The sequence below is a fragment of the Myotis yumanensis genome, unplaced genomic scaffold (assembly GCF_028538775.1).
Source record: "Myotis yumanensis isolate MYYU_CA2020_CCGP unplaced genomic scaffold, mMyoYum1.0.hap1 SCAF_15, whole genome shotgun sequence".
Taxonomy (NCBI): Eukaryota; Metazoa; Chordata; class Mammalia; order Chiroptera; family Vespertilionidae; genus Myotis; species Myotis yumanensis.
This window is the reverse complement of record NW_027223766.1, coordinates 43,634,000-43,646,111: the sequence shown is the minus strand read 5'-3', so window position 1 is coordinate 43,646,111 and position 12,112 is coordinate 43,634,000. Positions and strand designations below refer to the sequence as shown.

The window sequence follows — 12,112 nt, the reverse complement described above, 5'->3', positions numbered from 1 at the left end:
GCCAAACATATATAATTTACTAATACTTATTGATTTTTTGAGAAAGAGGAAAAAGAACTCTTCAAAATCAAATATTACTTTAAAAGAAAACATGTTTTAATGCCTGTTAGCTCATACTTATGGTATCAAAGTGATAGAGCAGGGCAACCTTTTTGTGAGTGCGTGCCAAAACCAGCAAAATCTCTGATGCAAAATTCTTCTGCGTGCTAAGCCTAATTTTTTGAGAACATGTTACGTCTACTTGATATCTCTTAAGGTGTACGTATGTGAAGAACCTTGAAGAAATAATAAAATTCATTCAAGTGACAAAAACACAGTATATGATGATGAAAAACACATTTTTTAATGTATACATGTACACTGATAGTCCGACAGAAAACTTTATGACTCCGTTTGATATTATCAGTGGGACTTTTGCTGCTGCATCACTGATGACAGAGATTTTACATCAGGTTTATATTTCGTGACCTTCAGAGATATGCACGAGCTACTACTTTCATCCATCAGGCTACTCCTATTATGAGACTTAACAAAATTCATCACTGAGAACAAAGATTCACAAGCGTATGTGGATGAAACCAAAACACTGGTCGGATCTAGGAAGGCAGGGAGAGTTAAGGCAGAGGCATAGAAATTGCTCTTCCCCTCTCTTATCAATCCATGTCTATGGTCTTTAAGATAACTTGTTATGTAAAATTATTTATTTATCTAAGATACACCTACACTAAATTTATCTGAAAAATAAAAAAGTCGATATTAAGAAAAAAATTGTAAATGAAAGATTATAAGAGAGGGTTTCGCGTACCAGCGAAAGTTACTGGTGTGCCATGTTTGGCACACGTGCCAGGGGTTGCCCACCCCATGATAGAGCATAGGAACCCCAGAAATCATTTCTGTTTTAGCTTACTGAACTTCACACATTCTAGCACTGAGCAGCGACTTTTTTAAAAAAAAATATTTTATTGATTTTTTACAGAGAGGACGGGAGAGGGATAGAGAGTTAGAAACATCGATGAGAGATGTGCCTGCAACCAAGGTACATGCCCTTGACCGGAATCGAACCTGGGACCCTTCAGTCCGCAGGCTGATGTTCTATCCACTGAGCCAAACCGGTTAGGGCGAGGCAGCAACTTTTTATTCACAAAAGGAGATCATGGCTCATCCCATTTCAGGCAGATCATTCAATTGGAGGAAGGCCAAGAAGCAATTCACTTATAAGAATTATTGAACTGCCCAGCCAGTGTGGCTCAGTGGTTGAGCATCAACCTATGAACCAGGAGGCTGTCGTTTGATTCCAGGTGGGGGTACGTGCCTAGGGTTGTGGGCTCGATCCCCAATGGGAGGTATGCAGGAGGCGGCTGTCAATGATGATTCTCTTTCATCATTGGTGTTTCTATTCTCTCTCTCTCTCTCTCTCTCTTCCTTTTTGAAATCGATAAAACTATATTTTTAAAAAATTAAAAAGGTAGACCAGTTTAGGAAGCTTTTTAAAAAAAAATAATGATTTAACTGGATCTTTATGGATATTACAAATGACTCAGTGAATGCATTAAATTATAACTTAATTCCACTTATTGGATTAAACTTTATTCCCCAGTATTACTTAGAAAACATACTGCATATAATCTTTGATATTTTTCTCTTACTAACAAATGCTGACTTTTACTTCTGTGGTAGTGAGGTTGTTTATGTGCGTCAGTGGCCCTGATAAAAAAAAAAATTTCCCAATCCTTATGGAAGTGGCAAGGTGCTATCTGATTTCATTAATTCAGGGGCTCCCACCCCCAGTTTTATTAAAATATAATTGACATATAACATTGTACTAGTTGTAGGTGTATAACATGATAATTTGATAGAAGTATTATTGTGAAATGATTACCATAATAAGTTTAGTTAACAGCCAATAATTCAAATTTAAAGTCACTTTGGAAGGAATAATCTTTTTGTTTGTATGTTTGTTTTACTGGTTGGTTGTTAAATGATTCATTAAATTTCCAACTTTTGCCCTGACCAGGTAGCTCAATACGATAAGGTTGCAAATTCGATCCCTGGTCAGGGCACATACAAGAATCAACGAATAAATGCATAAACAAGTGGAACAGCAAATAGATGTTTCTCTCTCTCTCTCTCTCTCTCTCTCTCTCTCTTTCTCTCCCCCTCCCTCCCTCCCTCCCTCTCCCTCGCCCCCCTTTCTCTTTCTAAAATCAATTTTTAAAAATTAATTTTTCGCCTTTTCTACTGACATGCAATTGTCTTAAATCAATCAGTAAGTAACTTAAAAAGCATTTATCTGGTAATTTATCTAAAACAAATCAGCCAAGTGGGTTTTTAATACTCCTCAAAATTAAAAAGTAATAGGGAAGAAAACATCAAATGTGGAAAATGACCTACTTGTTTAGCTTCTTCTTTCACCCCTCCTGGCACAAGCTGTCCACTGGAAGGGTCCAGGCCCAGCTGTCCTGAGATGTAAAGGGTCCTGTCGACTAACACAGCTTGACTGCAGTGAACAGATAGATAAAATAGAAACAGAAAATGCAGGGCTGAAAGATTTCTTTGTTAGGACACAAGCACAAAATGTAAAATTAAAAAACTGATCATCAACTTTATTAAAATTGAAACCTTTTGCTTACTGAAAAATGTCATCAGGAAAACGAAAACACGAGTCACACCGAGAAAATATTTGTAAAACATATACCTTAAAAAGGACTTGTCTCCAGAATATATAAACTCTTATAATAATAATATGAAGGCAAATAACCCAATAAAAAAATGGGCAAATGAAGTATAAGCAGTTTATGTTCAGTTTTCATTGTTGCTACATATGGAGATATACCAGTTTTTCATGGATAAGAATTAAGGAAAATTTACCATGCCATCTGTATTTATGCCGAGTCTCGTTTAAATGGAAATATATTTTAAAAATACAATGAAAAAGAAAAGAAAAAGAAAGTAGGACAAAACTTGTGTGTCCTCTGATCTTGCTCTAAAGATTGAGTGTGCAGGGATACAATGCTTTTTCTTGCTGGCAAGGTTCTTGCTAATAGAAGCCAGAGCCAACAAAGCTGGAGAAGCCTCTATTTTCTGCCCAGCCAGGAAGTATCTGGACAGTGGGCACTGTTTTGCTAAGAAGGTGGCTTAATTTGAAAAAAGGCTAGAACCTTCCCTAAATCTGTTTTCACCCCAACACAAAAGCCTTGTTTTACAAAATCTTGTAAGCAAGATTAATGATATGATAGGAGAGATTCACCCCAACACAAAAGCCTAATTTTACAAAATCTTGTAAGCAAGATTAGTGATATGATAGGAGAGGCTTTGGTGAAGCTCTCTGAACTCTGGATGGTTAGTGACTGGGAGCAGAACAATGAAGGCCTGTTTCCAGTTGACGTTCTTCCTGTTGTCTCTCAAGTCAAGGCTTTAAAGGAATTGTTATGTGAAAGTAATGCTGTTTTCTTTCAGCATGTAGCTAGTTCTCTTTTTTTGTCCTTTCAGAGCATGCTGATGCCATCAAGAATTGTTTTGTGAACCCATCTTGGAAACGGGAAAGACCATAGAGATCAAACAGTGAGACGTGGCTGGCTTGTCATGAAAACCGCTGGAGCGCCCGGTAACACGGCTGGTTTTGCTGCTTTGGTGAAGGAAGGAGCGCCCTAGGTCGCTGTGAATCATTGCTTTTACATTAGCATCAAAGACTGGCCTAATGATCATGAAAGAAGTCTTGTCCAGTGTCTTAAGAGCCACACTTTATTTGAATCACTGCCCTTTTAAGAGCTTCTCTAAAAAAATAAAATAAAAAATGGGAAAATATAAAGTTGTTTTCTATTGCAGATAAATTCACCGATTCTCCAAAGAACAAGCCTCAGTGCTCTGTGGAATTTGGAGGCCACTTGCCGCTTATATAAAACTTGGTGAATCAGGGAGTCCAGAACGCTTGTAGCAGTCTACGGGATTGTTACGGCCACCGGGGTGTTAAAAACCATTCTGCTCACTGCTCCAGCTCTTTAAGAGAAACAGTAGCACCCTTCTAACTGATGTTGATTTTTGTGGAATTAATTTTAATTTTCTTTTAAATCTAATATTCCTCCTAGTCTAAGCATCCTTTTTAAATTGGGAGAGTTTAATGTCTAAAATAATGTGTTCATTCATATACTTAGTTATTTCTGTTATCTTATTCTTAGCTTTTCCATGTCTTATTCTTTGATTCCTCCCTTTTCTGACTTCTGAAGTATTGATTGAGTTTTTCTTATTTCCTAAAATTCTGGTTTGGCAGTAACATATTTTTTCTAATTTAGTAATTACTCTTGCATTGTTACATACATATTTGACTTAAATTCTCACGTTTATCCAGCTTCCTCCGAGTAGCACGAGGACTTAGAACTCCAACTCAGCTCTCCTCTCCTGTTAGTTCTATGATTTTAGTTCTTCCTTGTTTCCACTTAACCTCTTCCCAAGCCCCAGCCCCCAACTTCGTATATTTTTAGTTTCTTTACAGTCAGGCGTATTTAGATTTACTTACATGATTCTTTTTTGCACATACTCCTTGAGTATACAAGAATGTGTGTGTGTGTGTGTCTTTTTTTTTTCTAGCAGGGGCTTGTTTAGTTTTTTTTCTTCACTTTGAAGCGTTCTCCACGGTCCTCTGCCTTGGTCATTGCTGAGGTGGTGTTTGCTGTCAGTGATGTCTTGCCTTTCTAGGTAGTCTGTTTCCTCCCTGTTTGATGTTAAGGGTTTCTCTCTGCCTTTGATGTGTTCTGCATACAGTATAACACAAGGCCCCAGGACATGCAGCAACCTTTCTTACTGCTTTGCCAGGCTAGTGGTGTTTCCTAGTCCTCTTTCACCGCTTCTCACTGTAGCCCTTCCTAGCTGTCGAGGGGTCTCTTCCCAGTACCTCAAACTTATACCCCCAGGACATCGTCTTCTAAAGTAGGAATTTAGGACCCCAGCTCCTAGGGCCTGTATCTAGGTCTCAAATCCCCATGGACTTCATATTTCAGCTCATTCTTTTGGCTCTGATTCAATTTCTCTGTTTGTTCCTGGCACCTGGGAATCTCCCTTTTCAGATTCACCATTTAAAATGTGTTTAACAGGAGGAGAAAGGGCCTTGAAAACAAGAGTTCTTTTCTTTCTTTCTTTTTTAAGGGTTATTTTCTAGTGGAATCAAAGACTTCTGAGACAAGGAGATTTCCAGAGTGCTGTTGTGTTAGTTAAAGTGTACAATATGCCCACAGCTCTAACTTCTTACTGATTGCTTGTCTGCCTAGTCCCGCCCAGGGATTTCAAGGGCTCTTTCTCATATATGCATAGCCCACGTGGAGTGGCACTGAGCTCTCGTTACCTGTTGGAACTTGAGGAGTCTGTCGAAGCCTGTGATCATCTCAGACATGTCCGGATTATATCGGACTAACTACTTTAGAAAGAGTACTCGATGCTTCTGTAAACTAATCTTTCTATAGAAAAAGTCTGCCATGATCTAAGGCAGCGGTTCTCCCAGGGCGTTCCAGAATCCTCAGAAGCCACATTACCTGGGATCATACAGTGCACACTGTTCCCATGCCATTGGTTAGATATCTTCTTCATCATGATTCTTAAGTTAAAGTTTGAGAAAATGTTTGAACTCAGGGTGGTCCAGTGATGGATACTTTCAATAAATAGGTGAAGTATGAAAAAAAAGTGGGCAAATGATTTGAACAGATAAAAAGAAGACATATGAAGAGCTAGGGAGTTCTGCATATGAAAGATACCCAACATATTAGCTATTTACAGAAATGTAAACCAGAACCACAATAAGACACCACCACACACAATAGGACATGATTGACAGTTAAGTATTGGTGAGGATGTGGGGCTCCTGGAACCCTCATACATTTTTGGTGGGAATGCAAACATTTCAGACACTTTGGAAAATAGTTTGGCAGTTGCTTAAAATTTTAACATACAACCCAGAAATTTCTTTCCCAGGCAAGAAAAATTAAAAGTCTAAAGACTTTACATGAATATTAAGAACATCATTATTCTTGACAGCAAAAATTAAAAAAAATTTTAAAACACCCACAGATAGATTCAACTAAAGGCTATATATTATTTGATTCTATTTATATGAAATTCTAGAAAAGATAAAGGAATAGCAGCAGAAATTAAGACTATTGGCTGCCTGGGGCCATAGGAACAAAGGAATTTTTCTTTTGAGGGCGGGTGGGGGGGAAGAGGAGGGAAATGTTCTAAAACTTTTTTTTCTTTATACTTTTAAATATAAAATTTATAATTTTTTAAACAAGAGAACATTCACATGGTTCAAACATCCAGAAAATATACAAAGAATCACAGTGTAACGTCTCTCTTCTATCCTTATCCTCTATCTTTTCAGTTCCCAGCCCTACAGATAACCATTGTGCTCTTCTCTATACATTCTCCCAAAGTTTCCTCATGCACATATGAAGAAAAATGAATATAAATTTTCTCTCCCCATTTACACTACACCTGGTATGCTTCATTCACTCCACAGTATATCGTGATTTTCCCATACATATACAGGGTGTCTCCCCAAAAATGTATACACACTTTAACAACTGATAGCTCAGTTCAGAAAATGAAATGTATTTTAATAAACACTGCCTTTATAATTATTCAAAGTGTGTGTATACATCTTGGGGGGACAACTCTATGTGTAGACTGCTTCCTCATTCTTTTGACAGTGGCACATTTCATTGTCTGGATCTACTTTAACTATTTACATTGATTCCAATATTTTGCTACTGTAAACACTACGTTGAAAACCATCTCTCTCTCTCTCTCTCTCTCTCTCACACACACACACACACACACACGCACACACACACACGTTTTTCCTGAGCAAAACTAAGCCTTTCTGTCTTCTGAGCCCCAGAGGTCCTCTGGTGGAGCCTTTCTTACACCAGGCACAGGGGGATAGTTAGTTCTGTTCTTATCCTAACTCCTGGGTGTGCCTGAATGTAAACTCCTTGAAGGCAGGGGCAGTGCCTTCTTATGTCTCTGGCTGTGCAGGGCCTAGGTGATTCCTTACACATAGCGGGAACATGGTAATTTCTTGATGTTTTGCTCTCTAACCACCTGGCAGCTTCAACAACTTGGGCCTTCACTGAAGTATCTTTTTTGGAGGACTTACTGGCTTTTAGTGTGGGTTGTGGAGAACTGAAGAGGTTAAATTTAAACTTGGTAACAGGATTTAGAAAGTCTGGGAATTCTTCTCCACCATCTGGCTTCACCCTAGCCCACACATAAGTAACTAATGAGTTTGTTAATGTGTCAGCTTTTCTCGGGTTGAACAGTACTATCAGCTAGCACTGTCTCTATTAACTATTCTGTACAGAATGAGGCTACCCTCGGCCCTTCGAAAAGTACCTTTAACCCTCCCCATATCTGAAATGTAGTTTAAGCCCATACGCATTATCATTAAAATATTTTTCCCACCATAAAAAGGAACTCATTTATTCTCAGAAAATCTAAAATAAGCCCTGGACTTCTGAGATGATCAGAGCTACATGAGTTATCTCTTATGAGTTAGTAGAGGTTGCTCACAAACATAACTGGATAGCTGATGCGTCCTGGGCATAAGAATCCTACCTGTAGACAAGTCATTAGGCTCCAGAAAATGTAAAAGCATGTTGTTCTACATCCAGGTCCAAGGGTAATAACACTCTTCAAAAACATCCTAGTAATAATTCTCACATCATCATCTGTGCCACCTGGACCATCACTTCAACATTACGACTATTTGGATGGTGTGCCAGCAAAAGGGAAAGCAATGCAATAGCAACGTGGTGTGGCAATCTCTCAAGGTTCTGACCTGAAGTATCCCTGAAATGTGCTGACTGATTAGCTAATTAGTGACAACACCCCATCCATCCCAATGCCAGGGACTGAAAGTTCAACACATCTGAATTCCTCCTGGAGAGGGCCCAGAATTTTCAAAAAGTGCACTCCATGCACCAAAACTCTTGTTTCCAAATGGTTATAAAACGTGTCCAATTCACTTTATCAGGATATAAATCGTTAGTTGAAATGTTTTTTTTTCTCTCCATAAAATATTGAAAACTTGTACCATTTCAAGTGGCCTTGTATCATCTTTGGATATAGAAAAGCACAAGAGGCACAATGTCCTGAAAAGTCCCCACACAATGGAGCTCTGGTTGATGGCTTTTCCCTCGTCCTACTTGCATATTCACATAAAGATTCCCTTCTTTTTTTGCTTGCAGCTTTACAGATAGTTGACCCCCGCCTTTGAGTCAACCAGGGATATTACTCTCATGCTTTCTTTCTTGAACAAAGTACATACTGGAAGAAGGTGTATGCTCCAGGCTTTATGATCCCCACCCCTCTTGTTAAAAAAAAAAAAAAGTTTTTATTGATTTCAGAGAGAGAGGGAGAGGGAGAGAGGGATAGAAACATCAATGATGAGAGAGAATTATTGATCGATTGCCTTTTGCATGCTCCCTACTGGGGATCAAGGAGGAAATCTGGGCATGTGCCTGGACTGGGAATTGAACCGTGACCTCCTGGCTCATGGGTTGACATTCAACCACTGAGTCACATCAGCCGGGCTATAACCCCTTTGTTTTTGTTAAGGGTCACGGAAGTAAAACCATTGGGTGATTGAGGGAGAAGGATCAGGGCAGAAGGAAAAAGATGACTGATTTTTACTTTTATTGTAATACTCCCTTAACTATTCTTAATGTCTTCTCAAATTACTATAATTCTCTTCTTAAAAGAGATCTGATCTGTGTCAAGAGAAAAGATATTTGTGATGTGCTAAACAAATAGCACCTGTGGAGGTGAATTAGCAGCATGACTAACTTAGCCATTGCTGCCAGTCACCTCCAGACAAGTATAAAACAAAAAAAAAAAAAGAGGGAGAGAGATCTGATCATGTTACTTCCTCTTCAAAAACATGTGATGGCTCCTCACTGCATACCAAATAAAGTTTATACTCTTTAGTTGATCATTGGAAACCATCACAATCCAGACTTGGCTAAAAGCTAATTTTTAGCAAGAAGCAAAACAAAAATTCAAAGTCTAACTCCTAACCAGTGTTTCCCAAAGTTCAAGTGTAAGTCATACATAAACACTGAGTCACAGCAAGGAAATGATTCCTTTTCGATTCTCTTTCTTGATCTGAAAAATCAGGCTGTGAAGTACCTGTGCACATAAAGCACTTAGAAGAGTGCCTAGTGCTGAGTAAGCATCAGGAAGTGTTAGCAATTAGGACGTCAGTCCTCTGATTACATGGAGAAACAACATCCCTTTCAGAAATCAAGCTAAAGAAACTTATCACCTTTACCAAAGAGAGAGCAGGCCTTGGGTTCTGAGCCCACTGCAGGATCTAGCTGGAATTTAATAACATTGTTGGTTTACTCGAGTTTATTTTTTACGGTTACCTTCTATTGGGGCATTTTCTACTTAGAGTACGGTTGTAAAGTTTCCTTTGTAAATTAAGTAAGCCATCTCAATGAAAAGTGTTAAGTAAATTATAATATAGGTGGTACACAGATTTGGCAAATGAATAAAAAAAGAGTAAAAATGGTACTTGAATCACTAAAACTTCCTCCGCAAACCTTTATGCCATATATTCTTCTACCTCTGTGCCTCAAGTCATTTCCTTTATCTGGAATGGCTTCCCCCCTGACTTCCTGTTGACGTCTTTAACAGAGTACATATGACCCTTGAACAATGTGAGGATAGGGGCACCCACCCCATAACAGCGGAAAAATCACGTATAACTTCTGACTTCCCAAAACCTTAACTACTAATAGCCTACTATTGACCTAAAGAGGCCTTACCGATGATTGACACATATTTTGTATATGTACTATAAACCGTATTCTTACAATAAAGTAAGCTAGAGAAAAGAAAATGTTATTAGGAAAATACATTTATAGTATTGAAAAAAAAGCTGTGCATAAGTGGACTCCCACCGGTCAACCCATGTTGTTCAGGGGTCAACTATAATTTAAAAATCAAACTTTACAACAGTATTGTAATGGCAAACCCAACCTTCAAAACCCAACTCAAAGACTACCTCCCATGAGGAGTCTTCGTAAATCTTTTTCTTCCTAAAGGTTAGCATCAATTTTTTTTTCTTTTCCTCTTTTGCCCGCTGCCCCACTCCCCACCTTCTGTACCCCTCACTGCCTTTGCATTTTATTTCTAACCCTACGAGAACAGTTATTGCTCTGCCCCACAGAAGTGCTATTTTTCATGACTGTGGAATAGAAAAGGGAGCTAGGACTGTTCAAAACAAGCTGTCACTTTCATTCACAGACTGATCTTGGACAAGTTCACTTCAAGCTTCAGTTTTCTTTTTGTAGAATGGGGATGGGACTCAGAGAAGAAGGTAGTTGTAATGGTGCCTGCCACACAACATACTCAATTAAAATGTTTCTTTTTTGATTTTTACACATTTTTGTATCCCTTGAAATGCTTGGCAGATGGTGGGTACTCAATATATGTCTGTCAAAGTTCAGGTGTTCCCGCTGCAGAAGTTTACAAGCTGTAGTTCTTTTAACAGTGAACTGACACTATGGACTATTTTAAAAAGGAGAAATGGTTACAGAATATACTTTAGTGAAGAATTAACAATAGCAAAAATTATATTAGGAAAATAAAAGTCTACAAGAATGCAAATAAGATCCAGTAGTTTAAAGGTTAGACATTTTAAGAAAATGAAGTCTTTTATAAAAGGAATTGACTTTTCTATTTAGCAGCGCTTCTGACAAGTGGAAATAAACATGCACAGGACAGACTTTCTAACCAGTATGTGTATTTACCTAGAATACGTGGGCAACCTTAGAAACGATCTTAGTCATGATTTGCATTTGACTTTACCAGTGGGAAGTAAGTATGAGTAAATGAATTCAAAACATCACAAAGCATGTGTATAGGTGCTCTAAAAACTAGTATCTTAGGTAAATGTGCAGGGATTTGCTAAGCATCTGTGCATAGGATTTACTCCTTCGAGTTAAGAGAGGGTTAGCCAAACATTATGCTAAATCAGCGATTTTCAACCAGTGTGCGCAATAATTTTCAGAACACCCAATACTGGACTATTTAGTCAGGGGCACTGACCTCTTTTCCCTTAGACTGTCAAATAACAGAAAGGACAACAGCCAACACAACAATATCTGTCCAGAGTTAATGAATCAAAACGATACCTAATTTTTTCTTTTTTTTTGGCCAGATTGGCAAAAGTATATTTTTTGGTGTGCCACAGAATTTTAGTAATTAGTTTATGTGCGCCATGAAATGAAAAAGGTTGAAAATGCCGGTGCTAAGTGAAAGATGTTACCAAGGACTCCATATTGTAGGATTCCATTTACTACAGGAAATGTCCAGAACAGGCAAATCTAGAGAGACCCACAGCGGATTAGCGGTTGCCAGGGGCTGAGAGAAGAGGTGAATGGGAGTGACTGCTAGTGGGTACAGGGTATCTTTTCCAGGTGATAAAATGTTCTGAGATCACATAGTGGCGATGGCTACACTTTTTTGTGAGTACAGTAAAAATCACTGAATTGTACAAAGGGATGGACTTTGGGTGTATGTGAATTTTAGCTCCCCAAAGCTGTTAAAAAAAAGAAAGAAAGAAAAAAGTTCAAAAACAGACCATTTCCAAAGACCAGAGTAACTTTCTGGCTGGCTGGCTGCTAGCGAGGCACCCCACGTCTGGACGAAGTCCCGGGGAGCGCAGGCTCCCCCTCCCATTGTGCTCCTAACTCACTGTGGGTCTCCGGGTGCGTTGCCCCCTTTCCCTGGTTAGGTTTCCTCGCGTGTTGGATGAGGTTGCGGATGAACCCCGAGGTCCTCCCCAGCTCTGATCCCGGGGGGCTCAGTCCCGTACCCCCGATCCCGCACGCCTGGGGTCCGGCCCGCTCCACACGTTGAGTTACCTGTAGGGACCAATGGCCGCTGGGGCTTTCGTGGTGCTGATCACCTTTCTGATTAAGGACGACATGGCTAACTCTTTTCTCTTCAGGCCCCTCGGAGAGAACAATCCCGTGCACCCGCACCGTTCCGTCTCACCGCCCGGAGGAACCAGCCCCAAGCAATCCCTGCAGAAACGCTCCGCCCCGGCGGGTTCGCACGG

The 12,112-nt window shown here is 39.3% G+C and overlaps 2 protein-coding genes across 3 annotated transcripts in view; one reads left to right on the top strand and one right to left on the bottom strand.

Annotated features, from left to right (window-relative positions):
- ERICH5 (glutamate rich 5) overlaps window positions 1–3,797 on the top strand; it is a 27,359-nt gene extending 23,562 nt beyond the window's left edge. The window contains exon 3 of one of the 2 annotated variants that reach the window (XM_070392069.1): window positions 3,490–3,797. In XM_070392069.1, the coding sequence (XP_070248170.1) occupies window positions 3,490–3,551 (62 nt within the window). In that variant the 3' untranslated portion in view covers window positions 3,552–3,797. The remainder of the gene's footprint in view (window positions 1–3,489) is intronic. The other variant, XM_070392068.1, reaches the window with a different exon arrangement.
- Window positions 1–12,076, bottom strand: part of RIDA (reactive intermediate imine deaminase A homolog) — a 16,196-nt gene extending 4,120 nt beyond the window's left edge. The window contains exons 1-2 of the mRNA XM_070392070.1: window positions 11,916–12,076; window positions 2,392–2,497 (exon numbers count right to left, since the gene is read on the bottom strand). Of these exons, the coding sequence (XP_070248171.1) occupies window positions 2,392–2,497; window positions 11,916–11,980 (171 nt within the window). The 5' untranslated portion in view covers window positions 11,981–12,076. The remainder of the gene's footprint in view (window positions 1–2,391; window positions 2,498–11,915) is intronic.
- Window positions 12,077–12,112: the final 36 nt, after the last annotated feature.